Source organism: Ruditapes philippinarum, unplaced genomic scaffold, assembly GCF_026571515.1.
Source record: "Ruditapes philippinarum isolate M1 unplaced genomic scaffold, ASM2657151v2 ctg649_1_1_1_1, whole genome shotgun sequence".
NCBI lineage: Eukaryota > Metazoa > Mollusca > Bivalvia > Venerida > Veneridae > Ruditapes > Ruditapes philippinarum.
The window spans coordinates 220706-248109 of NW_026852209.1; the positions used below are offsets into that span (position 1 = coordinate 220706).

At 32.3% G+C, this 27404-nt stretch overlaps 2 protein-coding genes across 2 annotated transcripts in view; both read left to right on the top strand.

Moving 5' to 3' along the window:
* Positions 1–2624: 2624 nt before the first annotated feature.
* LOC132752395 (cadherin-related family member 1-like) lies at positions 2625–16654 on the top strand. The gene is made up of 10 exons (XM_060742718.1): positions 2625–2777; positions 4981–5479; positions 7897–8066; positions 11904–11954; positions 12621–12710; positions 12977–13075; positions 14852–14863; positions 15539–15664; positions 16039–16167; positions 16562–16654. Exons 2-10 carry the CDS (start codon positions 5335–5337, stop codon positions 16652–16654), a joined length of 915 nt encoding a protein of 304 aa, XP_060598701.1. The 5' UTR covers positions 2625–2777; positions 4981–5334.
* Positions 16655–17210: 556 nt separating this feature from the next.
* LOC132752405 (cadherin-23-like) overlaps positions 17211–27404 on the top strand; it is a 36394-nt gene continuing 26200 nt past the window's right edge. Inside the window, exons 1-7 of the mRNA XM_060742729.1 lie at positions 17211–17331; positions 19186–19386; positions 20776–20943; positions 21716–21877; positions 22028–22095; positions 22382–22646; positions 24894–25139. Coding sequence (XP_060598712.1) covers positions 19351–19386; positions 20776–20943; positions 21716–21877; positions 22028–22095; positions 22382–22646; positions 24894–25139 — 945 coding nt within the window. The 5' untranslated portion in view covers positions 17211–17331; positions 19186–19350. The remainder of the gene's footprint in view (positions 17332–19185; positions 19387–20775; positions 20944–21715; positions 21878–22027; positions 22096–22381; positions 22647–24893; positions 25140–27404) is intronic.

The following is a 27404-nucleotide window of genomic DNA, read 5'->3' on the forward strand; positions in this document are numbered from 1 at the left end:
GGGGAAAAAATAAATGATTTAATGAAAAACCACAGGGCCCCTTTGGGGGACCAATAAGTCCCCTGAAACATATTATAAATTTAATTAAAACCCAAATAGAAATTATTATTAAAAACTTTTACATATATAAAAATTTTCGTAGAAATAAATGGGCCCCCTAAAAAAAAATACAAAACAATAAAAATTTACATATATTGAGAAAAATTTTCACTTAAAAATTTGAAATTCTTGGCATATTGGGAAAAAAATATTTCCTTAAAGTAAATGAAAAAAAGGCACTTAAAAATTATTTCTAAATTTTGATAAATTATTATTGCATTAATTTAAAACATTTTGAAGAGCTTTTTAGTTCGCGGACAGCATTTACATTCAGAAGATTAAGAAAGAAAAATTTAATTAATAAGCCTTTTAAATTTCTAATCGGATCGATCTGAGTTCCCGCCACACATGATTGCATGTACGCGTTCACCGGCTACTAGCATTTACTCACAATTCACTTTAAGTATTTGAAGGGCTTGATGTAAAGCAAGTATACATGAACAGTTAAAAACGTTATATGGTATACATAGTCTTGTTATAAATAAACGTTAAAGTGTTTACAATAAATACCTTGTATCAGATCAAAGTTGAAAACAGACGACGGGACAAGAAATGATGATTTCATTTTAAATGATTTACTCACTTAACAACGTTTGAAAGTAGAAAAAATCTCGATTAAAAAAATTTTTTGTGACCAAAAATTTCTAAAATTAAAAAGAAAAGTTACAAACGCGAAAATAAAAACAAGAACGATGAGTATTTTTTTAAATTTTTTTTTAAGCTTTTTAAAATTAAAATTTCATTAAAGGAAATAAAAAACCGCTCCAAAAAGGGAAATTTAAGGTTTACTTTTTTTTCGGGTTATTAAAAGCAAAGCCAAAATAAATAAAAAGTAATTTTTTAAAAAATTTAAAAAAAAAACAAAAAAAAAATTAAAATAATTTTTTCACGACAGTACCCTATGACTTTTTTTTGCAACGGATGCATGGGAAATAAACCCCTTAAATAAAAACCGGGGAAATTTGTATTTTATCCTCACACTTTTGAAGCTCTTAGCCACTGATATTTAGGTCCAGCAAAAGGATACCTTGTCCGTGGTAACATATCTGTACCTTTGACATAAAAAAATAATGTTTGTAAGAACCAAATATTTCAACACCTCTGAGGAATCGATTGATTGATTTAAGAATGGTCATAAAATATCAAAAACAAGATCTGCTATGAACACGACCCAGCAAATCACGGACGGGGTGATTACTTTAACAACACATAATAGGAAATAATAAAAACTCACATGGAAATTAAAGAATATACGATTAACCAATAAGCCTCGAAGGGGACTTGATGGTCGAGGAAGGAGGGGCGCAATATAAAAAAAACTAGGGGCAATTGAAATATACTTACCGTAGACTTACCGAGAATACAACAGGAAGGGAAACAAAAATGCCAATATAATAGTATGAAACAACAAACAAGACATACATCTGAGAAACACAGAGGAGTGCCGCCTTAGAACGGTCAGCAGTATAAGCACGTCTGGGGAATTTAAACATGTTATGGGTGCACCGAACCTCACTCTTAGGTCCGCCATGTTCCTTTTAAACGAGACAATGTAAATAAAATGAATCATCGCCAAATGAAATTCTAACTGGTGTAATGGTTGCATATGAAAGTGAACCCAGTTAACCCAACAGAATGTACTGAAGGCAGACAGAGCACCAAGAGAATCACATACAAGGGTCCAACGAAGCAAGACAGAAGACGAAAATTAAATCAATTCAGTCCCGAAGTCCCGAAGGGTTTCAAGGGTTGTCCATTATAGAGTCTTCCACTTAGTCCGTCAGATGTAATCAAAAGAAAAGGAAACCGTAGTGTCCAACTTTAAAATTGTTGAACAGTAATCATGTCTTAAAATAATAGGGTCATAAGCTCTTTTAATAAAACGTTTAATAATTTTAGTAAATTAATACAGTAGAAAAAATACCATGACCTTAGATCTTATGAAGTTTGTAAATTACATCCCTATAAATCAGGCTTGCTTATAATCCTAGTCGCAGAAATGATTTCAAATCTCTATTGAATTTTGAAATTAAATCGAAATTACGATTGTAAAATTTAGTTAAAGAAATCATTCGTTATTCAGTTAGTACAGAAATATTTAACAAGATATACATTTTAAATGAGCATTTATGATACATTGACATGCAGACCAGTCATATAAATCAAGTCTGCATGGCGGAAACTATATGGAAACTATAAGCAATTTAATTTTGAAGTATTCATAGGCAGGATGATAAAGATTTCTAATATTTACCGAACCAAGAGCTTGATTTATCATTCTGTTGTGAGTATATGGTTGCTTCCATAAATTCGAAAACAATAACAGGTTTAAGTTTTTGTACTGACGTCATACAAAACTATCTAAACGATATGATATTAACTAAAGAATATTCAATTATTTCCATTTATTATAAAAATGACCCCGTCTACCCTATCGTCCGTCTGCTGTTATCAATAAACATGTACAATGTAAACAGAAATTGTCACATTAAGTCGTTATTGAAGTTATTACTTTACACAAGTTTGAGATAACGCTTATCGTTGTAATGCACAGCATAGCCTAGATGAAGTCCTATCAATAACTGATAACTGTATTCATCTGTACAAATATGTCAGTTATGAAGGAAGATCACAAATGTAATGGAAACTAATTCGATTTAAGCTATACTATTTTAAAAGTAAGTGAGACTTATTACGATTTTCTTTTTTTATTCTTTAAATATTTTTTACAATGGTGAATAATTACAAATTAAAATGAATAAATCAAATACGTTCACAGACGAGCTGTTTGTTGGATAAGACCATGGTTTGAAATTATTTTAAATTATTTAAAAACACTTAATCAAAGAGTAGCTGTAAGTTTGATTACATTACATAAAAAATATCAAAGATACTTAATAAAAAAGTTATTAATTTTAAATATTTTAAGAAATGAAACATGTACTGGATTCCGGCCACATACCGGACAAAAACTGGACAAACATATTTTAGTGCGGCTAATAAACAAAACATAAAAGAAATGTGAATCGTTTGGGGGATAAAGTTTGGTTTACGATCTCCATTTTCGACATTTTTCATTTCCTTTCTTTATCTAAAGGAAGCGATAAATGGGGCCCGAAAAGGTCTCAATGAGTTATACTTTTCGTACCAGGACGACACCTACCGGACAAAATCATTTTCAATAAATAAATATAAATAAATATTAGTGGTGATTAATTGAATATATATAATTTTTTAATTTTCAAAACATACATGTGCATCTTTTGAATTGGTGTTCTCCTAATATTGGCATATCCTTTGTTTGTATCTATAGAATAGCACATAGAATGAGGCCCGTCAATAAGAAAGAAAATTTGTTCTTTTATGAAAATAAACGACGCTAACAAGATAAATACCTCATGCGACCTCATTTTAAACAAAATATTTGGGTTTCATTTTTTTGGTGTAAATTATCACCGGTCATCATAATTTAACACTGTTAACACTATTTTATGACATTATCATATAAACAATTACCCAAAAGAGTATTAAAATTTTCATTTTACAATACTTTTCAATAAAGCAAGATTTTGTTACTTTTTAGACTTTGGGAGAGTTACGAAATCAAAAGCTTTTACAAAATTATGATCGTGAACATTTTTCGTCAAATAAGATTAATATTTGATTATGTTCCTTATTTAAAGTTTCGGATATTTCGTCTGTAAATTATTTACACCCTACGTGGTCCTAAAAAACCAATGCATACGCACACTGTACTGAAATCCCCAAGTGTATCTTGCAAAAAGGGAAGTATAAAATATAGCTAACGTGATGTAGTATGATTGACATTAACTAATCACGGCAGATGAAAAGACTTGAAAATTACCTTTCGATGTTTTGAATACTATACAAACATCTGTTTAGATTACCCATGTTACAAAGACATTTAAAACAAAAAACTATCAAACATAAGAAAGGAAAACATATCTGGTACTTGGTTCTATCAGGTAAAAGTTTGGAATCCAGTATGATACATAAATAAATACGTTTTCAGTAAATCTTATCTAGTTTTTTTCAAAATGAAGTATTATCAAAAACACGACTTTATTCATTTCGTGTGTCAATAGATAACAAAATTGATTATATCGCAAAATTTTCTTCCCGGGTCGTCATGCTATGGGAGGTAGGTGATAAAAGCATACCTTTATCACTACCATCCATGGACGGTATAAATCAAACTGATACAACACTTTTGTTTTGAGAGGTTTTGTGACCTTGAAATTTTCATATGATCTTTTTTAGTTCCTTCATCAAAAAAGATGGTCAGATACCAATATTTGTTACATTTACACTTTTTTGAGGGAGCTTTGTCGATTAAATGATATGTTGCATTGATGTTTAAAATTTAAAACTGTTATCTTTCAGCATACGCAGTGTTTATTGAATGATCAAGCTGATAACAGTATCTCACTTTAAGCTGACTTAACATATCAAACATGATAATATAGGATTCATTGATCCAGGAAGTTACCTGTCGATATATCAAATATCTTTCAGCTCTCATCAATTTTTATTTCAATCGTTTGCTTTGTAAGTTTTGTGGAGAGTGTATATATATACAGTTGAGTATAATATATTATGAGCCGCGTCATGACAAAACCAACATAGTGGGTTTGCGACCAGCATGGATCCAGACCAGCCTGTGCATCCACGCAGGCTGATCAGGATCCATGCTGTTCGCTTACCAACTCTATTACAAGTGGAGAAACTGACAGCGAATAGTATGGATCCTGATCAGACTGCGCGGATGCGCAGGCTGGTCTGGATCCATGCTGGTCGCAAACGCATTATGTTGATTTTGTTATGGCGCGGCTCATATATAGTTTTTCCAGTAACATACAGTTTTCAGATATAATAAGTCTAGCAACATGGTTATCAGCGTTAATGAATTAAAATGCCGGCATAGAATCCTGGTTATACTTGTTTTAGTAATAGGTATGTATGACTTTTATATTGTATTTTGATTATTAATTACTAGTAATAACAATCCACTTTTAACTGTTGCTATCTTTCGGGTTGTTCTTTTTTTTTTCTTGGTTTATTTTCTCGAATAATATAGCATTTGTAGCAAGCATTCTACCTTTTGACACAGTTCTGACAATCAAAGAATGGATTAATAAAAAATAATCGAGGTGCAAGATATGTTGAAAAACAAATACTGTTACCCATTTACATCCTGGAGTTTTTTTTCACAAAATGATGCTATGCTTAATCTATATTTACTATAGATTTGAAATTATGTTGCGATTTCTTTCAACTTTAGGCTATGCAAATGCTGGATCGCCTTATATAGCTGAATCTATCCCCGACAGCTCATATTCATCTCAATATGAGAATTTCAGTAAGTACTGTAATCTTGTATCAATATAACTTGTGTAGTTTGTCCTAGTAGTACTGAAGTTTAATATTTCATCTGCATACCGGCATTCACTCATGAACATATAAAAATAGTAATTTCTTATCTTAAAACACGGCAGACACAAAATATTTTTCAGAATAAGTATAACACATGTCTTTATCTATGTTTATACTAAAGCAGATCATCCGCCCGTTAAAACAAAATAAAAATGGGAAAAAAATTTCGCTCTAAAGTACATGTATATATAAGTATAGTAAACAACACAAATGTTTGTTTTTAAAGGATGAAAAATAAATAAACCTACAAATAATATGTTATCAGTATTTCAAAAACAAAAGATATTACGCTCTAAAACAATTGGAAATAAAAATGCTATGTTAACAATAATTTTCTGATTTATTTCTTTACATTAATAACATACATTCACCTAATATGTTCATGGCTTGTTGCAAAAGTGATGATTATACTTTTATAAAAGCAAGCAAAGTGATTCTTAATATCTATTTAGTGCACAGTGTAGGTTGAAAGAATGACACGTTTAAGACATGTATACAATTTAAATATATGTACATGTAAATTATGTGACCCCAACCCCTACCCCAACACTTGCGTTTAGCCTTTTGTACACCAGGGTAATGCTATTGAAATGTTCTTCTGCCAAAAAACTAAGATCTTACACTTTTGTTGAAATCCACATGTTAATGCTTCTTGTAAAATATCTTTACTTTAAGGTATAAAGACATACCCTTGACCTGAGGAAACCCCTTATCTACACAAAGTTTCAGTACTTTTAATATTTCTGCTAAATAGTTTTGATTCCATCCTAGAGTCCTAAAAAAAACATATCGGACACGAAATTTATACATAATGACTAATTGTTAAAAAGAAGCCCAATTCTGCCCTTTGTACATTGTCTCATTTTGCTTTTAATATATCTGCTATGTAGTTTCAATTTCCTTATACGGTTGAAAAGATACAGAGCGGTGACACCAATCCACTAACGGATTTCCAGGTGCAATACACAATGTGGTTATACACTTGATTTTTCGGTTACAGTACACGCAGATTTTTCACCGATTCAGGTATGTTTTTATGAATGACTTTGCTGTAATTCAACCGATTTTGATCAGATAAGGCAGAGTACCCGTAATCATATTTGGAAAGCCCCTGAATGCTTTTTAAGAACATTCGAGTACAGTTTTGTTTTCATAGCCGGGGTCGAGGAGGACGTTACACACTCATTTATCACACCAAGCGATTTTCAGCAAGTGGTCTGTTCTTTATCGCTGTTTCAAAGAAAAATAAAAAGTTAAATCTTTCATTTTTACTAGTACATGTATGTTTAATTTGTCTATTGAATGCAGTGTTTCAGCATATTTTCATAAATTTATGTGTTGAAATGGTACGGAACACACTGGTTTTTTAAAAAGATACGGTACACACAACTTTTAAGTCTAATTGAAATAAATTTGCAAAACAATATATGAAAATATGCTTTGACTTATAATGTGAGTGTCTTTTTTTCGACATTTACATATTTTTTTTATCTTACGTGAACCTTTTGGGCCCGTTTTGTAAGGTATCATTATAGTTACAGCTTGATGTCAACAAGATTATTTTTTAAAAAAAATTAATAGAATGTCGTGTCGCGCACAATTCGATTATAAAATGTTTTGCAATTTTTATTTTCATTTGGTTAGCATGTTAATGTATTACAATGTTCTTCTGTTTTTAAAATCATGTGGGAATCAAGCTGTAAGTATGATAATTCCGACACAACGGGCCGAAGGGTTTACGTAGGATTAAATGAAATATGTAAATTTGAGAAAAAAACATCATAAGTTAAAGCAAATTTTCATATATTTTTGTCAGATTTATTTCAAAAAGACAAAACATTTGTGTGTATCGTATCCTTTAAAATAGCGGTGTGTTCAGTACCATTTCAACATAACTTTATGAAATATGCTATTCGTAAAACATCACTGCATTCACTAGATACATTGGCCATTGTTACTTTCACTTTCAATGAATGTTCTCAAAAACCATTCAGGGGTTTTCAAAATTTTGATTTACCTTGATAAGCTGATATAATTACGGGTACTCTGTGCCATATCTGATCAAAATCGGATGAGTAACAGCAAAGTTATTCATAAAAAACATACCTGAATCGGTGAAAAATCTGCGTGTACCGCATAGTATGGCCACATTGTTACATTACACCCGAGTTTTTTTCGGGTGTAAAAGAATGAAATAATACCGACTCCCTACTTAACTATTTATTGTCATTACATTATATATGTTGTTTCTGTTTATGCAACCAATGAAACACAATAATATTTTGCATTCTTTTTTTTCATGACTGTTAAAAGATTGATCGACTTCATTCTAATGTCTTACAGATGGAACTGTTTGTAAACTTCACATAAAGGATTCTGATGGAAATGACCACATCAGAGTTAAACCGGACAGTGACGATACACGCATTTATTTCAGTTTTGAACCAGAGAATGGTACAAATGATGTCTGGATCAATATAATAACAAAACAAGATTTAGACAGGGAAACCTTAGTAAGCAATGCAATCTGTTTATATATATTTCACTTATGATTGATATAGCAAGTACTAACAAATATATTGCTGACTGGTTTGTTTTTCTATTTATTCATTTATTCATTTATTTATTTAATTATTTAATTATTTATTTATTTATTTATTTATTTATTTATTTTACATGATATTTGTTTGTTTGTTTTAGTTTTTGCATTTGCGGAAAACTACTGTTGTCATATTCACACATTATTACTGGCGGCAGTGATGACAGATCACTGCAGTGATGGCAGATAGCTGAAATTTACCGCTCGGTACAGGTAGGTTATAAATTTGGTTGGTATAATTATATTACACAAATACGGCCCATTTCATTGCTATGAAACTATTGTCCATTGAATGGAGATAGTATAAGGTAATTTTGGACTCGTTTTTTCCTGTTTTTATACTATTTTGAGCAGATTAAAAATGACAGCTTCGGAAAAATCCTTGAAAATGTCTGTTTGTTGTTCAAAATATCTCAAGTTTTAACTAAATGGCAGAATTACGTGTTGTTAATATAGACGTCACGCAAGCCAAATATCTACCCCGTGAGTCTGTTCTTGAAAGTTTTACAGACGTTTAATCTGGTCCGCTCGAAGAAAGAAATGCTGCCGTTGTAGGCAGAAACTTATTTTAAATGCTGCCGTCGATGGCAGAAATACCATGAAAGTGGCTAACATTCTGACAGAAAATCAAGGTCAATCTTTTATCAATTCCTCTATTCTTTGCATCCTTTTAGTCGGAAATGAGATGTTATGTCTTGAAAAAGGAGTGAATTATGCGCTGCTAAACTTAAGATACATATGGTATTGTATGCATGTAACTGACAGACATAACAGATCAAGCACACATGCATGCATGAATATAGAAAAATGAATTTCTTCATGTTAATTGCTCTATTTATAGTGCACTTTGGTGGTACTGAATCATCACATTTTGTATTGTAACTGTGTGTTGCTAAAAAGCTTTTTCGCTGCACATACCGCATTAATAACTTTTCTATCTTGAGAAAATATTAGAAATGCTAGTTTAACGTCACAATTCCGACTTAAAGGACGCAAAGAATAGAGGAATTGATAAAAGATTGACCTTGATTTTCTGTCAGAATGTTAGCAACTTTCATGGTTTTTCTGCCATTAAAATAAGTATCTGCCTACAACGGCAGCATTTTTTCTTCGACCGGACCAGATTGAATGTATGTAAAACTTTCAAGAAAAGACTCAAGGGGTAGATATTTGGCTTGCGTGACGCCAATTGATGAACGTCTATATTAATAACACGAAATTCTGCCATTTAGTTAAAACTTGAGATATTTTGAACAACAACCAGACATTTTCACGGATTTTCCGAAGCTGTCACTTTTAATCTGCTCAAAATAGTATAAAAAACAGGAAAAAACGAGTCCAAAATTACCTAATACTATCTCCAGTCAATGGACAATAGTTTCATAGCAATGAAATGGGCCGTATTTGTGTAATATGATAATACCAACCAAATTTATAACCTACCTGTACCGAGCGGTACATTTCAGCTATCTGCCATCACTGCAGTGATCTGCCATCACTGGAGGCGCCAATTATACGGTGCGATATTGTACTGAAAGAAGCAGTAGTTGAAATTTGACCCGGACACTCATTCTTAAGTAAACAGCGTTCTCTCGGATCTTTATTCACTATCTCGACATTAGCTCATTTAACATACCCAAAACATATATTTCCGGTTCTTTAACTTTACTAGCTCGGCAAATGTTTTGAGAATCCATAAAACAAAACCAGAGGCTGATATGTGCATTATTGTACTAAATAATATCGACTAAACAATAAAAAACGTCACTTCCATATGGTAACTATGTTAGCATTCTTGCATAATAGTGAATCTCTCTTTGTTAAGAGTGTTTATCTATAATGTCCTAGCGGCCCAGCGCCCAGTCTTTTTTTATTTGATTAAGTATCAATTGCATGCATATTGATGCATAACGTTTAAATAATTTCATATATTACAATTGATTTCCAGTCATAAAAAAATCCAAGTAAGCTATTTACAAATTATATCAAGTAAGTGTTGGCCTGGAAGGAACTGATTTAAACTTGTAATAAATAGATATCATATTTGAGAATTGTCATATGGCAATCTTTTACTGGTGGCGAAAGACTTCATTTCCTCCTCAGTGCAAAATTTCAGACCGGGCGGGTACTTAAGTTGAACAACCGAAGCTAACTGGATAACATCACTACTTGATAGAAATTTAAGTCCAACAGTTGCGAGTAGTAAACGACCCTATACCTCTGTTTAATGAAGACAAAGTTTTTAAAGAAAGTATTAAAGCAAATACGGCTCCTTGAGATCTTTAGTTCGTTCAGCACGACATTATTGTTGTGTATACATGTTATGTGGTATTTTAGTTTCTTCTATTTGGCCTTTTTAACTTGGTGGTTCCAGTATTCCAACTTGAATACTGTCTAATCACCCTTAGGACATGTTGCCTGCTTTTTAAATTGTCTTTTGACGTCTTATCTGTGAAATGCAGGCTTCATAACCTCAGATCCCCTTTCAAAATTCCATTTTATTTAGTTCCACCAATTGTTTTCTCGTTTGGGGTACACGCATTTTTTTACTTGGGTCGACCATATGCTGCTTTTCATGGAATGGCACTTACGTGTCACATTTAAGGTTCCATGATAACCGTCATATGAATACATCTGCGGATGTTTAAAGAATTCCAAATTGTACCAGTTCGTGTTGAAATCTGCTAAAGCCGGTGCTAGGGGCTTGGACGGTGACTTGCACTTTCCAGTACCGTCCATGAACAGGCTCAATCAAACCGAGCTTGCAACATTTTCAATTTTGCCGTGTTGGGCTTTCCTTAAGGATTTTGTTTTTCTCTTTTTCATGGAAAGATTAAACCTTAAAGATCCTGTAACTCATTTTTTTAAGGTTTTTAGCTCAAATGAAGATTTATCAATATTGTAAGATCCAAAAAGCATTATTTGTAAATATTACCAAATTTACATTTCAATTAAATAAAGGGAGGTAATTAGAAATTTAGTTTCTATAAAGTCTGAGCCAATTTTTTCAATAAGAAATAAATGCATATATTTTACTGATTACATATAATGCCTATAAACATTTGCAGTACATATTTTACATATCCTTGGATGTTTGAAAATTGTTTAAGAAAAATATTTATATACATATATAGAATTTCACTTAAGTGTGGTTATATATCCTCGTCACTCTTTCACTCAGTACGTGTACGTCGTAGAGACACAGGGCATCGGCAGATAATTTGAAGACTGGGGACGGCGAAAAAAGATCGGAACTTGTGCTGCGGACCAGCTGCCGATGTCCTGACCAAAGCCGAGGGGAATGGTCCTACAAAGTAGGCTCTTGGGTCGACGAAGATGGTGTGCTAAGGTGCGTGAGTCCTTAGCACGGTTAGACGGCTTGAATGGCAGGCCTTTTGCTGGCTTCAACAGCCCTTTCAGCGCTACCCTTTCATATTGTCTCAGGTTACTGTACATTTAAAAGGTTCTCATTGACCGCCGTTCAGTGACCTACTTTTGGCTCAAAATTCATATCTTTGGCTTATACTCTGTGAAAATTGCACAGAGGTAAATTATCACCACTTTGTGCTTAAAAATTAACTCTTTAATGGCATGACTGATGACATGTCCGGGGTCCGAACGCGACGGCGGAAGCTGCATTCTAGGCCCTTACTGGCGGATGGACCCTCATTAAGCATACATACATGGTTACATCCCAGGATCTTTAATGTCAACATGTTTTACAAAGACACTTTTCTTTTTCTGCTTTCAGGGAGGTACGATAAACATAAAACTCATAATTACTGATGATCAACACAATGAGGTAAATGTTTTCGTGGTTAATATGCATAATAAAATGTCTAAACAAGACCAAGAACTTCATCGTCTGAAGAAATTGGTTTTGCATGATCATTTCTGTTTATTGTTACAAATAACACGTATCGAATAACCTTCGGAAATAGTTGTATCCGAAACGGTTACAAACCTTTGATCTGACAGTATATATTATCACCCCTCAATTTTTGTGTAATGTTAATTTCCCATAGGCCACTAGCAGTTATTTATACTTTTAATGTAAGTGTACCAATTGGGACTAAGAAATTTGTACTGTAACAGGGTAACAGTATTTTATACAGTGTAAAATCTGGTCACATGGTCTATTTTCTAAAGAAAAGAAAGTAAAATCATCACAGTAAGTATTCGGGGTAATAGATAAATAACACATGGGTTTGTGAGTAACAGTAAAACTATCATCCATTGTAAAAATACTGTTACCCGAGGCGAACAGTATTTTCCTCGGGATGATATTTTTACTGTTACCCACAAACCCATGTGTTATGTATAAACTGCTACTTATGACTTTTGTTACACATGTTTGAGATAATTTTCACATGTGACAGTCATTTTAATATTAATTTGATTATTCGTTTAATTGATATTCGATGAGAATTATATATTCGATAAAAATTATGTGTTGATTTACTTTCAGATTAAATATGAACATTTAGTTTATATCCTTGACGTAAACGACAATGCACCAAAGTTTTACAATTTGCCTTACACATTAAAGATAGATGAGGTATTGTATTAAACATAATTTTCTATCTATCTATGTCGGTATTACTAGACTTTATTTGCATTTGAATAAGCATGCATGTTTGTACATGCACGTACTTAGATACTTATTTGAATAGACTTGTAGAGTATATATGCTGTTTGATAACCGTAATATAAAGATTATCAAATATTTTTTATATTTCCCGCCAAGTTATTTGTTATTAGTTTACGTCCGCTGATATAAGTCATTGTCGGTGGTCATGTGATGACAAAAATTTATATTCGTAGTTACCCTGCAACAACAACAACAACACGATTGTTTACGATAAGATCAAAGCTAACGATATAGACAATGGCAAAAATGGAACAGTAACTTATTCTATGAAGGTAACTATTGAAGTCATTTCAGTTTCATGTGATATATAATTTATATGTTTAATATGTGTCATTTGATAAACCTGCCATGTATATAATATATACAATCTATGAATCTTTGACTCGAAAATATGTCGCAGTATGAGCATGTTTAACAATGAAAATAGAGTATAAATAACCCACATTGCAAATATAGTTTTAATGTTTAGAAAAGATGATAAGGAGTTTTAAGCTGAGGGTAAAAAAAGCAGGATATTTAATTAGTACTACACAAGTTAGTACCACATAAGTTGCGTCTTCGCGGGGAGGGGATAAACAAAACATATCACGCGACCACAGATACAGGGTTTAATCTTTTACTAGTTTCCAAAATGAAGGGACTCTGGACTGTTCGTTCGCATTTGTTGTCAGGTGCAAAGTTGATTTGACTCCCTCCCTTTACTTTTGTAGCCAATAGGGCACCTATAATCAATATAGTTTAATTAACTGTCATAATTTTTGTATGTTATGCGTTCTAGAATCTATTTTTTAGGTTTTTTTTTCACCGGTAAAAAGCATAACATAAAAGCGGCCATATCGAATCTAAATTAGGTGTAAACACAGAACTGTATCTGTGTTTACAAGTGAAGTATGTAAATGAAACACGTCCTAATGGTTTTTTCCTTTTGCGTCTTTTTAAAGGTAATGTTCTCTGTGAAATTTATAATGCAGATATAATATCAATTAACTTGAATTAAGACATTGTACAGTACCTTGCTAACGAGGCGGTGAGAGGGGGATATCTTATGCAGGTCTGTGGCGGTTCACTTTACTTCAAATAGTGTCAGTATGAAGAAGAAATCTTAAAATGACAAGTTTTTTTTTCAGTTTATCTTTTGATGAGGACTGTAATAAATCATTACTTGAGCGCGATGAAAAGCTTATTAATTCAAATGAAATAATCTTATTAGTCCGTTTTAAAGTGTATAAAACTTTTCACTGACGCTTACAGTTAACACATTTCTTGTTTTAATTTTGAGCGAAACAAATCCAAAATGCCTGTATAACAGAAATATGTTGGGACATTTTCTTAAAGCTGAACAGCACATAAACAAAATCATTGCTAAGCGGTTAAAACCCTACTTAAAATAGCATAATATTTTGTTCTTGAACATTTTATTCTGTTAACCAACTGTGTTCATGTGTTAAATAACAGAAACATTTGAATCGAGAATCGACCATAAAATAATGGAACCGATATGACTTTACCATATATGTACTTTATGAAACTATTTCATAAGATATGGCTTTAGATATTTATACATGTACATCACAACAGCAGGTGTCAAGTGCTGTGTTGCAGCCGTAAAAAGTTGCCCCGTACTTCACTTCAGTGTTGTTACCTTTTTTTCTGGTGCTTCGGGATCATTGAGTCCAGCACTTTTAAGTGTTGAGAATTTAGAACCGCTCAAGCCGGTGCAAGGGGGGTGTGATGGATGTTGCACGTTATCATTATCTCTTATTTACAGCCTTAATCAAGCTGAGTCTGCAATGTTCATGTAATTTTGCTGTTGTTAATGCTTCCGAGGGATCACTTTTTTCAAGACATTTAAAGCCTTTGATAACTTTACTTTAAAATCTTACCAAAATGGTTTTCTTTCCTTGAAATACATTGACAGCGTTTCCAAATGAACAGCTTATCATGTTAGAAAAGGTATTTGCTGCTCTTTTTATTCACAGCTTTTAATGTACTGAATTTAAGACACAAAAAGATTATAACTTTAAAATATCGATTGATCTATTTTTCAGCCAATAGCGCAGGTGAGATCATTTTTTCACTTTTCTCCTGAATGTTTTTTTGTTTTTTTTTTTGTTTTTTTTGCGTAAAAGTATTTAATTGATTAAAGTGACATTATGTTCATTTTTTACCGTCAAGTTGAGCTAAATTGGTAATTCATTTCAAAAGATTGACCTTTATAATGGTGATTGACCAGTTATTGGTAAAGAAAAATGTGTTGGATAAAATATGAAAAGTACCTAAATTACAAAAGGACTGCCCCTCTCTATATTCCGAACGATATTTTCAGAAATTTTAGTGGGTCTAGTGTATTATTGATTAATTTAACATAGTATATTTTAAAATTTAATACATTTGTGGCAAACTATTTAATGTTAATTTGACTTTTCCCTCTACAACAACCATTTACACTTGCATGGGCATAATGTCACTTTAACTGTTTATTTAAATCAACATAATTATTTCCGTACTTTTTAATGCAATTCTCAACATTTCTACCATTGCCGTTTATTGCTATTTTATTATATTGACATACAGTATTATAAATTATTTGTCGTTAAAGGTTATTTTTCTGTTCCCCATTTGTTCAATTGTATTACAGAGCAACATATCACCACTTGTCATTTAATATTGTGCAGTTTTGTTAACTCTCATTCTTGATTTGTATCTTATGGTATGTAAATGTGTACTACTTTCAGACTCCTGAATTGGAGGACGTGTACAAGAAAAAATTTTCAATTGACGTATCCACAGGTGATGTATCTTTAGAAGAATGTTTAGACTACGAAACTAATAGTTATTACCAATTTAATGTAATTGCAACGGTAAGTATCAGTTACATGTCATTTATAATGTCAGACATGCCTTGCTCTTCTAAACTGTTTTCTATAAAATAGTTAAATTTTGTGAACATTTATTTGCCATTTTTAATCTTAAAATCATATTGCTTATGTCTGATCTTTTGTTGAAATTACATGAATAAGTATGTTAATTAGTTTCAGAGCTTTGAACTGAGTGTGGTGCATTAACAAGAACACGATTGTGCAATTTATCGTATGATAAGATTTTAACATTTTCTTGCAAACAAATCGAAAACAGTCTGTGGCGGTATCATTTATTTTTTATTAATTTCAAGCGTGTTTAAAAAGTGAGTAAGAATTGTGTGAAATAGATAAAATATTGTGCATTTGACTTGCAGGATGGTGGGCCAAACGGAGGTAAAAGCAGTAGTGCTGAGCTTATAATCCGTGTTCAAGATGTGCAGGACATGCCTCCTTTCTTTACTGGTTTACCGTACATGATGACCGCTCATGAAAATATCAAAAATGTAAGATTCCCCCAATCAAAAAGCAAAAATACAAAACAAAACATTCAGGAGACATAAATATAACGCTTCAATTGGCACCAGATGACTGCTTCACGGATCTCTTTTACCCTGTAACCCCACTAGTTTGAAGCCCTGAACTAGATCTAGCTTTTTTGGACATATAAGCCCGGTTGATCATATAACATGTTAACTTTTAGCATTGCAATGGTAATTTATTTAGTTAAAGGTGTCCGCATTACATACATGATACATACCATAGATAATTTATAAAAACATAGAAATTTTAATTATATATAATTAATAATACCTTTCTGCAAAATGTTTTTGAACAGTTTTCCTTGTTAAATTTCTCGAAATCTATCTCCTTGGGAAATATAAAATGTTTAATTTTTAGAATGCATCACTGATTAAAGTCGCTGCTAAGGATGGTGATACCGGTGTATCTAATAGAGTGTCTTACAGTATATCAGGTATGTTTGTACCATAGTTTGGAGACCTTTCTGCTGCAAAAGTGAGTTAAATCGTATACATATACATGCACAGTGCGTTACCTGGGTGAAGGTATTAGTTACCCGCACTCCAGAGCATGCCCATTGATTGGCTGATTTTGTCTCGGGTTTCCTTATTGTATCGATAAAGAAAGGGATAGCGATAAAAATATCATATTCAAATGCTCATTCGTTGGGTTTTTTTCAGGGGTTTCATATTGTGACAACAGGGAATGTGTTTCTATTTTTGACTATGATACAAAAGAGAAAGAACATTAAAACACTCGACAACCTGATTTATACTCGGTGGGGCTATGCCTCCTGGCACAAATCAGATAGTCTCGTGTTTCGAAGTTCTTTCTATTACTTGCATTCATAAATTGATTTTGTTTCTAGAAATAAGAAGTACAGTATTGGCTTTGATAAGTAGAATAATTCGTAACATGATATCTTTATTTTCATAAAAAATATATGAAATACTCAAAAGTATGAACATTCTTTCATAACGTATTTATGCAGAAATGTGTACTTTTCATGCTTTTATACTATAGATAGCAATTGTGACAATGTCTTCAAAATAGACAGTGAGAATGGAGTTATATCGACGAATATAATACTTGACAGAGACAGTGGAAAGATACAAAAGGAATCTGGCATCTGTGTATTGACTGTAGAAGTGAGTGTCATACTGTTTTATTTCAAAATATTTTCTTGTTTATTTCGTTACCGTACATGTTCTGCTGTTTATGCATATACATGTATAGTGCTTTTCATGCTGTTTTATCAATTTTTGTAGAGGTACCTAATTTATTTATGAAATATGAACGCATGTACAGTATGAATATATACGTACATATACAAGTTATGAACATAAAATAATCATACAGTGATATATTTGAAACTGTAGAAATTCAAGGTAGCAAAAATCAATCTGAAACCACTGCATCCCAGAATCTTACATATAAAATTATGTTATAATTTCTTTCTGAAATTGTCCACTTGTTAAAGTTTGCTTGTTTCTTGGAGACAAAAAGTCTCCATAATTAATAAGTGATTTATACAAAGAGGCTCTCTAATTATTAAGTGGTTAAGACAAAGAGTCGCCATAATTAATAAGTGATTTAAACAAAGAGGCTCTATAATTAATAAGTGAGTTAGACAAAGAGTCCCTATAATTAATAAGTGATTTAGACAAAGAGTCTCCATAATTAATAAGTGATTTAGACAAAGAGTCTCCATAATTAATAAGTGATTTAAACAAAGATTCTCCATAATTAATGAGTGATTTATACAAAGAGTCTCTATAATTAATAAGTGATTTAGACAAAGATTCTCCATAATTAATAAGTGATTTAAACAAAGAGGCTCTATAATTAATAAGTGAGTTAGACAAAGTGTCCCTATAATTAATAAGTGATTTAGACAAAGAGTCTCCATAATTAATAAGTGATTTAAACAAAGATTCTCCATAATTAATGAGTGATTTATACAAAGAGTCTCTATAATTAATAAGTGATTTAGACAAAGAGTCTCCATAAATAATAAGTGATTTATACAAAGAGTTTTTATAATTAATAAGTGATTTAGACAAAGAGTTTCCATAATTAATAAGTGATTCATACAAAGAGGCTCTATAATTAATAAATGATTGATACAAAGAGTCTCTATAATTAATAAGTGTTTTATACCAAGAGTATCTTTAACCTTTTAATAAGTGATTTAAACAAAGAGTCTCTATAATTAATAAGTGATTTAGACAAAGAGTCTCTATAATTAATAAGTGATTTAGACAAAGAGTCTCCATAATTAATAAGTGATCATTTTGCGAAAAATGGCCGTTTTCATTAAAAGCCTCCTGTAACAAGTTCAAACTGCTATGAAACTATAAAAAATGCTTCACTACTGATGGAACCTGGCTAGACCATAACCTCTGTAAGGGCATGCTCAATTGTAAACGTCTCAAAATTGCCAAAAATCACTATTTTGCATAGTTTTTGTTTTTTTATCAAAACTGATTTTGATGTGCTGCAACTTCTCAATGACTGGGGATAGAGTAAAAAGCTTTTCAGCGACGGTTACTAAATACCATAAGATCGACCTGAGGCCATTTTTAGCCTGTCACATGTCCAAATTTTTCTTGGCGATGAGGGGGACTGCCGCCCCCATTCAAACCCAACAAACAGAAGGGGAGATATCAACCTTCTGGCAACCCCCTGATGTAACTTTTGGATGGGGCGGTGCCGAAAAAGTGGTCACTTTTTTAACAACATTTCTCAAACGAAACACAGTGTTTGGAGCCTTAATAGGGCTTTTTTTTTTCACTGTCTGGGCCTCAAAAAAGGGGGAGGAGACAAAAAGCCGTCAAAACACGTCTTTATGATGGAAAAGGTTAATTCATAAGTGATTGATAATTCATAAGTGATTTAGACAAAGAGACTCCATAATTAAAAAGTGATTTTTGAGAAATATGCATATAAGCGTAACTTTCTTATTACTTTGATTTCATAACATATTCTTTTCATCTAATAAGGCAAAGGAATTAAATACGTCAAAGAAGAAACAATGGGGAAATACAACCACAACAACAAATGTAACAATAACTGTAAATGATGTTGACGACAACAATCCAGAATTCAATGAGACTTACTATAAAGCAACTATAAAAGAGAACGCACCGAATAATGTTCGGTTAACAATGAATCAAACATTACTCGTCAGTGACAATGACCAGGTGAGTGTTTAAACAATAAACATCCTAAGTAGATAACATGTATTTCTTTAAAGTTTATGTAAAATAATTATACCTAACTTATTTTTGTTACACAAACAATTTGTGTTCAAAACAAGTAAACATTATGCAAGCGTTGTTCGGAAAGTTTGAATATTTTGAAATATTTCTAATAACAGTCATTTAATATTGTTGAAATTGGTTTGTGAGTAACTTCAAATGCCACAAGTAGATGTATAGGAAAGAAAATGAAATCTCCCTTTTTTACAAAGATATACAAGTTTTCATAGTTACAAGGTAATTGGCAAAATACAAAAACGTCACTTTGTAAGGTGACGTTGGGATGTCACTTTCGCTAAATTTCCTATCATTCAATTTTTGTGTTGTAAAACATGGCGTTGGTAAATAACATTCAGTATCGAATTGTAGTGAGTGTTTGTGTTACACTCAATAAATCTCCATCATTAACTTATAAAATGAAAATATATTAAGACACGAAGCTTCTTTAATTAATACAGATAGAGAAAAAATACTCGAGTTAGACCTTTATGAAGTCAATCCCTAGCCCCCATTGAATATAGAGTTTTTTTCTTTTTTCTATATATTTTGGTGGCCGTGCAGTGGATTAAGTTGATACGGTTTATGAACTTTCTGAACAATTTCAACTTGGGATAAATAACAATTTCAACTTGGGATAAATTCTTTTTAATGAGAACTAATGTATTGAAACCAAGACGACGATACATACAGAAAGTGTGTGTATCTTATAAAGCGACGTTATTTTCTTTACCTAAGATGTTGCTTCGGATTACATGTATATATGTACAGATTAAATATGAATAATGTTGAAGTTTACGAATATGTGCTTTTACTAAATGTCCCGTGATTATTTGGCATTACATTCAGAAAGTACAAAACTTTCCAAACAAACCTCGTATGTTTTGAAAGTAAACTTGATATGTGAATCTATCAAAACCTGTTTCACACAAGAAGCATTAGGTGCAATACTTTTACTGGTGGTGGAGCAACGTTTAACAGTATCAGCTGGTGTTCATGTTTGAAATGTAGATTTATGTTTTATGCCAAATAAAACCTGTTTCATAAATAGTATGTTGATTCTTATTGATTTTATGTATTTTGCTAATTTCTGGTTTTTTGAAAGTGTTTACCTCTGCAGAAGGAATATTTGTCATTTCCATTTCCTTGTTTCATTAATGTTCCTTGCTATGATTTTGATTTAATTTTGTTTTCCCGATAAAAACAACATGATTCATGTCCCAGCTGAAATATAAAACTTTTCAATTCACTTATTTAATTTCAAGAAGCATTCATCAAATATTTGTTATTTTAAACTTTAGAAAATGCTATAACAACAATATACGTGTATTTTAGGATCAGAAAAATAATAAGATGAACATTGTAATAAGAAATGAGGATAACTCATCGTGTACAGACTTTACCGCTTCACCAAACGTTATACAAGGCTCTGGGAATATCCAGATATTAGTGAGCAACAACAGCTTCCTTGATTACGAAAAAATCCAGAACACTACAATAAAGGTGAATTTGGTTTTTTAATTTGTTCCAAAATCTTAATGTTTGTATTGTTGTTGTTTTTGTTTTGTTGATGTTGTTGTTTTTTCTAGAATTGTTTATTTTGTTTATTTAAACAAACAACTATTAATGGCTGGCTTTTGTTGGAAGTAAATGTTATCATCGCCATCTAATGTTCATCATTTTTGAACTATTTTTTGAGCTCTTGTCTTCATGTTTTTTTGAAAAAGTTGTATGATATTGAGTCTACCATTGGGAAATATTATTGATGTTTAAGGGTATATTGAAGAAAGAAATATGATTTACATTCGTAATTAAGCACCAATAAAAAGAAAATTTGTAGGAAGCTTAAGGTGTAAAATGTAATTTAGTTTCGTCTTCAATATACATGTACACGATTAATAGAAGATTCGTTTTTACATTGATACACAAATGGCGTTAGAAGTGTATGTTAAATCTTATTTATTACAAATTGATGTACATTAACAAAAGAAAAATCTTTCTTGATAGTCAAGTAGAAATACAATGACCGATATATACTAAATACAATGACCGATATATACTAGTACCTCATATAACCTCTATTAACCTTTTTTTTCATTGTATTTCATTTAAGTTGACTGTGTTTATGTAAAATGTAAAAATAGTTTTTAAATTGCAATTAATGCTATAAATAAGTCTCTTGTTAAAGCGATATCACGGGAGCATAATACAAGTTGTTGATTTATTCCTTTAATTCTCTAATCATGTTATGAATTTGATGACTGTTCTCTTTCAGGTTATCGCAACTGAGAATATAAACTCTACAAAAACCGCTGTAGCTATTGTTTATATTAGAATTATAGATGTTAATGACATGACCCCACATTTCAACAGCACCTCATTCAAACTTTATGTGAAGGAAAATAGTAAAAGTGGCACAAAAATCTCTCAAATCACGGTAACTATAAATACATTTTTAAAGAGATTCATTATTTTTTCTGATGATAATGTTGTTTTTATTTTGAATTGGTATGAATTTTATGCGTGTATAAGAATGTTATTTCCACTGATTGATTGATTGTTTGTTTAATTGATTGATTGATTGCAGGCTACAGATAAAGATTGTTCTCCAGAATTTAGGAAGTTGAGTTACAGTATAAATGGAGGAAACGGCAGGTTAGATATTTTGAAGCCTGTTTTGTTGCAAAATTGACAACACATGAAATAAATTTTGCATTAAGTGATAAGAAATTTATAAAATAACATCTATTTGATGCAATGGTTAACAAATTTAAAGATAACTATTTAAACAATGAGTACTATTTAACAACAAATTTATTTATTTATTTTATATATTTACTTATTTATTCGATAGTTTGCTTCTTCATTTATTTATTGTTATCTTTTTTTATAATTTTAATTTACCGTTCAAAACCAGTTGAAACGTTTTGGTATTTTTCAGATTCATTGTAGATATAGACACCGGATATATCTTAGTAAATTGTTCTGATTGTCGCGCCCAGCTTGACAGGGAAAAACAGAATATTTATTATATGACATACACAGCTAAAGATATGGATCGGAGAAGTGATTCCGCTTCACTGATTATTGAGGTCACAGACGAAAACGACAACGCACCTAAATTTCTGTCTAGTATTTACAAAGTAGTTGCAGACGAAAATGATGCGAAATATCTAAATAAGACATCACCTTTGATAAAAATAGAGGTAAATCACTATTTAACTTTTTTTACAATTTTATATTCTATAATCACATGTCTAAAGTCGCTATAGTATTTATATACAATGTATATGAAACAGATTTTGGTAAAATATGGTATATTATCAATTCATTTTTTGCATTAAAATATAGGTTTTCTTTTCTTTCTTTTTTTTTAAATATGAAAAAAAGATACATGTCTCTTCAATGGCAACTTTTCTTGCCCTTATTGTGTGTTATAACAAATTTAAAAACTAACATTTAAAATAATGTTAAAACAAATAATGAATGATATCATAAATTCAAACTATATGTAACGTATATGAGATCATTTCGATCATTCAAAACACGTGATAAGGATGTTATACCTCTACAAAAACATTGTTTGGGGAATTCATATTTCTATTTCAATGCAAAATATAGTCAAGTTATAGAGGCTTTAGTATATTCTAACTTTGTACAACAACAAAACGTGTAATCACGTTGTTTTTTACTGAGTCAACTAATATACACTTAACGAAACTTATAAGTACCCCAAAAACAAACTTGCATTAAACACGTGTTATTTTAAAAATATGCACATTAGATAATGATTATATGTAATGCCCCAATTTGTCGTCTGCTCAAAATGAATTTATGCAAAATTAACCATGCAAAACCATACTTTGAGAGTGGTCGTTGAAAATCGAAAACGAGCACGTGCACTTCGTGCAACTGACCATAATGACCAATATAACATGTATCGATAGAGTGTAGATGTGCCTAACATAAAAACACAAAACATGGCTCGTATGTCGTTGCAAGAACGTGCAATCGCTATTGGACTTTTAGAAGCCGGAGCGTCTCATGAGCAGGTATGTGGTTCAATACCCATTGTTCGTTTTATTGCATTTCAGTGCATGCCCGTTGCATATCAGTATTATGAACATTGTAATTCTTTGGGTTTTTTTCTAGGTTGCCAGAAGAATGCGTGTTACAAAGAAGTCTATTACTAGACTGGCCTCAAAGTACAGACGTACCGGAAGTGTCGCCAATCTTCCGAGGAGACAACGTGGTAGAGTGACAACACGCAGACAAGACCGGTTTATGGTTTTATCGCACCTCCGCCAGCGGAAGCGCACATCAATAGAAAAAGCAAGGGCGACATTTGGGACTCACGGACGGCCAATCAGCAGCAACACAGTCCGATCGCGCCTCAGATCCGTTGGTATTCGTGCCAGACGGCCGTATCTGGTAATTGTACTGCGTGGACACCACCGTCGTGCACGTGTCCGCTGGGCGAGGACTCATCTGAGATTCACACGTGCGAACTGGGCACAAGTCTTGTTACCGATGAGTCCCGTTTCAATGTTCAGGGAAATGATGGGAGAACCCGTGTGTAGCGCCGACGTGGTGAGCGTTATGCTGATGCGTGCGTCGTAGAAAGAGATCAGTTCGGCGGCGGCTCCGTAATGATATGGGCTGGAATTTCACTCCAAGTGAAAACACCACTTGTTGCAATTCAAGGGAACTTCAATGCAGCTCGTTACCAGAACGAAATTCTTCGCCCCGTTGCCATTCCCATTATTCAACAGAACAGGGGCATGACACTAATGCAAGACGGGGCAACGAGCCACACTGCACGCAGAACACGGGAACTCTTGCAACAGCAGAATGTCAACGTACTGCCCTGGCCGTCAAAGTCGCCCGATCTCAACCCGATTGAGAACATATGGGATGAACTTGACCGGCGTGTCTACAGAGGCCCGATTGCAAACACCAACCAAAGAGAACTACACAACCGACTAATGCAAGAATGGGCTAATATCCCAGCGGCTTATTTTAGAAATTTCATTATGTCAATGCGATCACGGTGCTTAGCATTAATTAACGCAAACGGTGGACATACGCGATATTGACTTCATAAGACTCTGGTGCGAATTTGTGTACTGGTAGTGATCTCGGTTTATGATCTTTTTTGTTAAGTTTGAGTTGTTTATAAATGAATTTTTTGTTATGAAATGTTAAAAATATGATTAAACTTTACACAGCATAAGTTTTAAATATTTGCGTAAATCATATCATAATTTATGCTGAAAACTATAACTGGGGTACTTATAAGTTTCGTTAAGTGTACCTGTGTTGATATACGATATAAAAAAAATTATAATCGAAAATACGTCTTTCATGACTCAAAGTTTAAGCAATGCGGTAAAACCCGATAAGTTATGTCAAGTACAGTAAACTAAGAATTGTATTTCTTTACTTTTTTAAAGGCCATCGATGCAGATAAAGAAAACACAAACAACAGTCTTGTTACATATTTCATTACAAGCACTTCACCCAGCAACTTGACCAGCAATTTTACTATTAATAACAGTACTGGAAATATGTATCTTCTAACCATGTTGGATTATGAACGACTCTTGGATACCCAAGGCGAGATTAATATCACCGTAGAGGCACGCGACAATGGGAAACCAGCACTTAACAGTACGACCATTGTAAACTTGCACGTTCAGGTTCGTATTTAGCTTATAGGTTTTGTTTCACTTCATTTTCGATTTATTAAAATGTTATACTGCCAAAATTACATGTTGCCTACTTTTATTCCTTATTCGTACTTTCAAAAACAAAATTTCTACATGTAATAAGTTCTAAGTTGTTTAAAGCTGAAATTGATAGACTTAAAATGGCATTATGTCCATTATAGGGTATATCGTAAGTGACCGGGTTAAGTCAAAATATTTATATTTTGCCATAATTCCATCCTATAATTTACTTCGCATAATTGATAACTAACTCAGGTGGCCCTCAGGTGCTTTTATATAGCAAAAAGATATATATTTTATCCTAAACATTTTCCAGTATTCACTGTTAGTCAATCAGCATTACAACTGACAATCATCAGAAATATGCAATCAATTCTGTTCAACTTGACTATAATAAAATTAATATTATGTTAATTACTTTAACCTCAACTAGATCATCGGTGATAAAACGTAATCTCTATATGCTATTTTATTTGAGAATATATAATCCAGTTAGGCAGTACGCAAAAACAAAAATGATTATTTTATTTTACATGAAACTTTGCTTTTGATTATCAGAAGCAAACACTAAGAAATTAATTGATTTTATATTTGGTTACCAAATTCAATTTGAAAGTAAAGAGACAGGCAGCGATGTAAGTGAAAACCCGGCTAGGTGCAAAGAAAAGTTCTATAGACCGTTTTTACGTTACGATATTTCCATAGAAACGAAAGTAGCATTTCGCGCATCCGCATTCTGCATAGGGCAATAATCAATAATGAAAGAATAGATTTTATCAGTATTCAATAACTTCATTAACAATTGAATATAAGCTAAATGATTTACGTAAAGTTTAGAACTGTTTATTTTGATAAATAAGCGGTGCAATGTTGAATTTAAGTAATCGACATAAACATTTTTGTATTTAAGCATTAAATCAGGGACTTAGAGACTTGAAAGACCCTGCGTGATGCATTCGATTTTGAAATACAAGCATTGGAATTGAACCATCTCGTGCATTTAAGTATGCTGAAAATTATGATGGACATTTTCGGCCATTTAAAACCCGCGAAAAATTTATTGTTTTATCATAAAATATCGCGTGCTACTTTTACACCCAAGAGATGTTTTCTCGAAATCGTACAAAAATGTTGCGAGGAGCGTATAGTAGACATTTCCCGGTATAAAGAAATCGAGACTTAATGCTCAAACTCGTTTTTTTATCAAAACAAAATATCACAGATTAAAATGGCTGCCTAGAGTAGGAATATGTTTGCGTAGCTTAGTCTACTTTGGAGACAGAAAATTTCGCGATTTCCTTCGTAAACTCGACTTTTTACGACAGAAATGTGACAGAAACACTGAGACAGTGTTTCTTTCAGCCGCGACATTTTTGACAGAAATTACAGCGCCAAGTACGTAAACTAGTGTTTTGATAGTTATAATAGATATAAGAAAATATGCTGGATTAACTAATTCAGTGATCCATAAACGCAAACAAACAGCTCTCTCTTAGACAACTTTTCCATCAGTAATTTGAATTGAAACAACAGGGTGTTTCTGATGAAATTTTATTGCATATCTGACAGGATTATCTACTGTTGACACCGACGCTAGAACCTGTCCATGTAAGAAAAGTCGCGTGCTTTAAAATTGGGAGATATAAAGGGAGATAATTGAATTCAATACAATTGTACTTTCCCCTTCTTGGGATCAGATAAAGATACAAAAGCGCATGTAAATTATTATAGAAATGAGAGAATAAATACAGACATATCACCAAATCGATATGCAAGTCCAATAACGGCACAGCGCCTGGCAGAACAGTCATGAAAGCATAGCCACCACTAAAATGTTGGTTTTAGAACAGCTTTATAATACAGTCACAAACTGCACTTCACATTGAAACTGGCTCAACATTCGCATATAAAGAATTTGTTCTCTGTTATCATGTTTCACAAATCAACGATGACATTTTTATTTTTTATTGTATGGAATATAACTTTTGATATTCAAAGTATCAATTACTTAAGCAATTTATCGATCACAAACTCCTCGGTACCAACGCTATCTTGTCAAAGATTTTTATGAAAGTATATATTTTTCAGTAACTAATTGTATAAAACAGCTGCTCCTCTATGTTTATTTATTTAAAAGTGTTTGTTACGCTTGAGTAACTATTTAGTAAAATAGCCTTTGAAACAAAGCATTCTGTGGAGTTCCATAAGTGTGTTAGGATCCCGCATTTGTTTTCG

Bases quoted from the DNA above. Each gene is read 5' to 3' on its own strand.
- LOC132752395 (XM_060742718.1), top strand. From the start codon at position 5,335: ATGATGCTATGCTTAATCTATATTTACTATAGATTTGAAATTATGTTG. The intron at 12,711-12,976 runs GTATTGTATTAA...TTATATTCGTAG, and splicing joins ACACATTAAAGATAGATGAG to TTACCCTGCAACAACAACAA. The intron at 16,168-16,561 runs GTAAGATTCCCC...TTTAATTTTTAG, and splicing joins CTCATGAAAATATCAAAAAT to AATGCATCACTGATTAAAGT.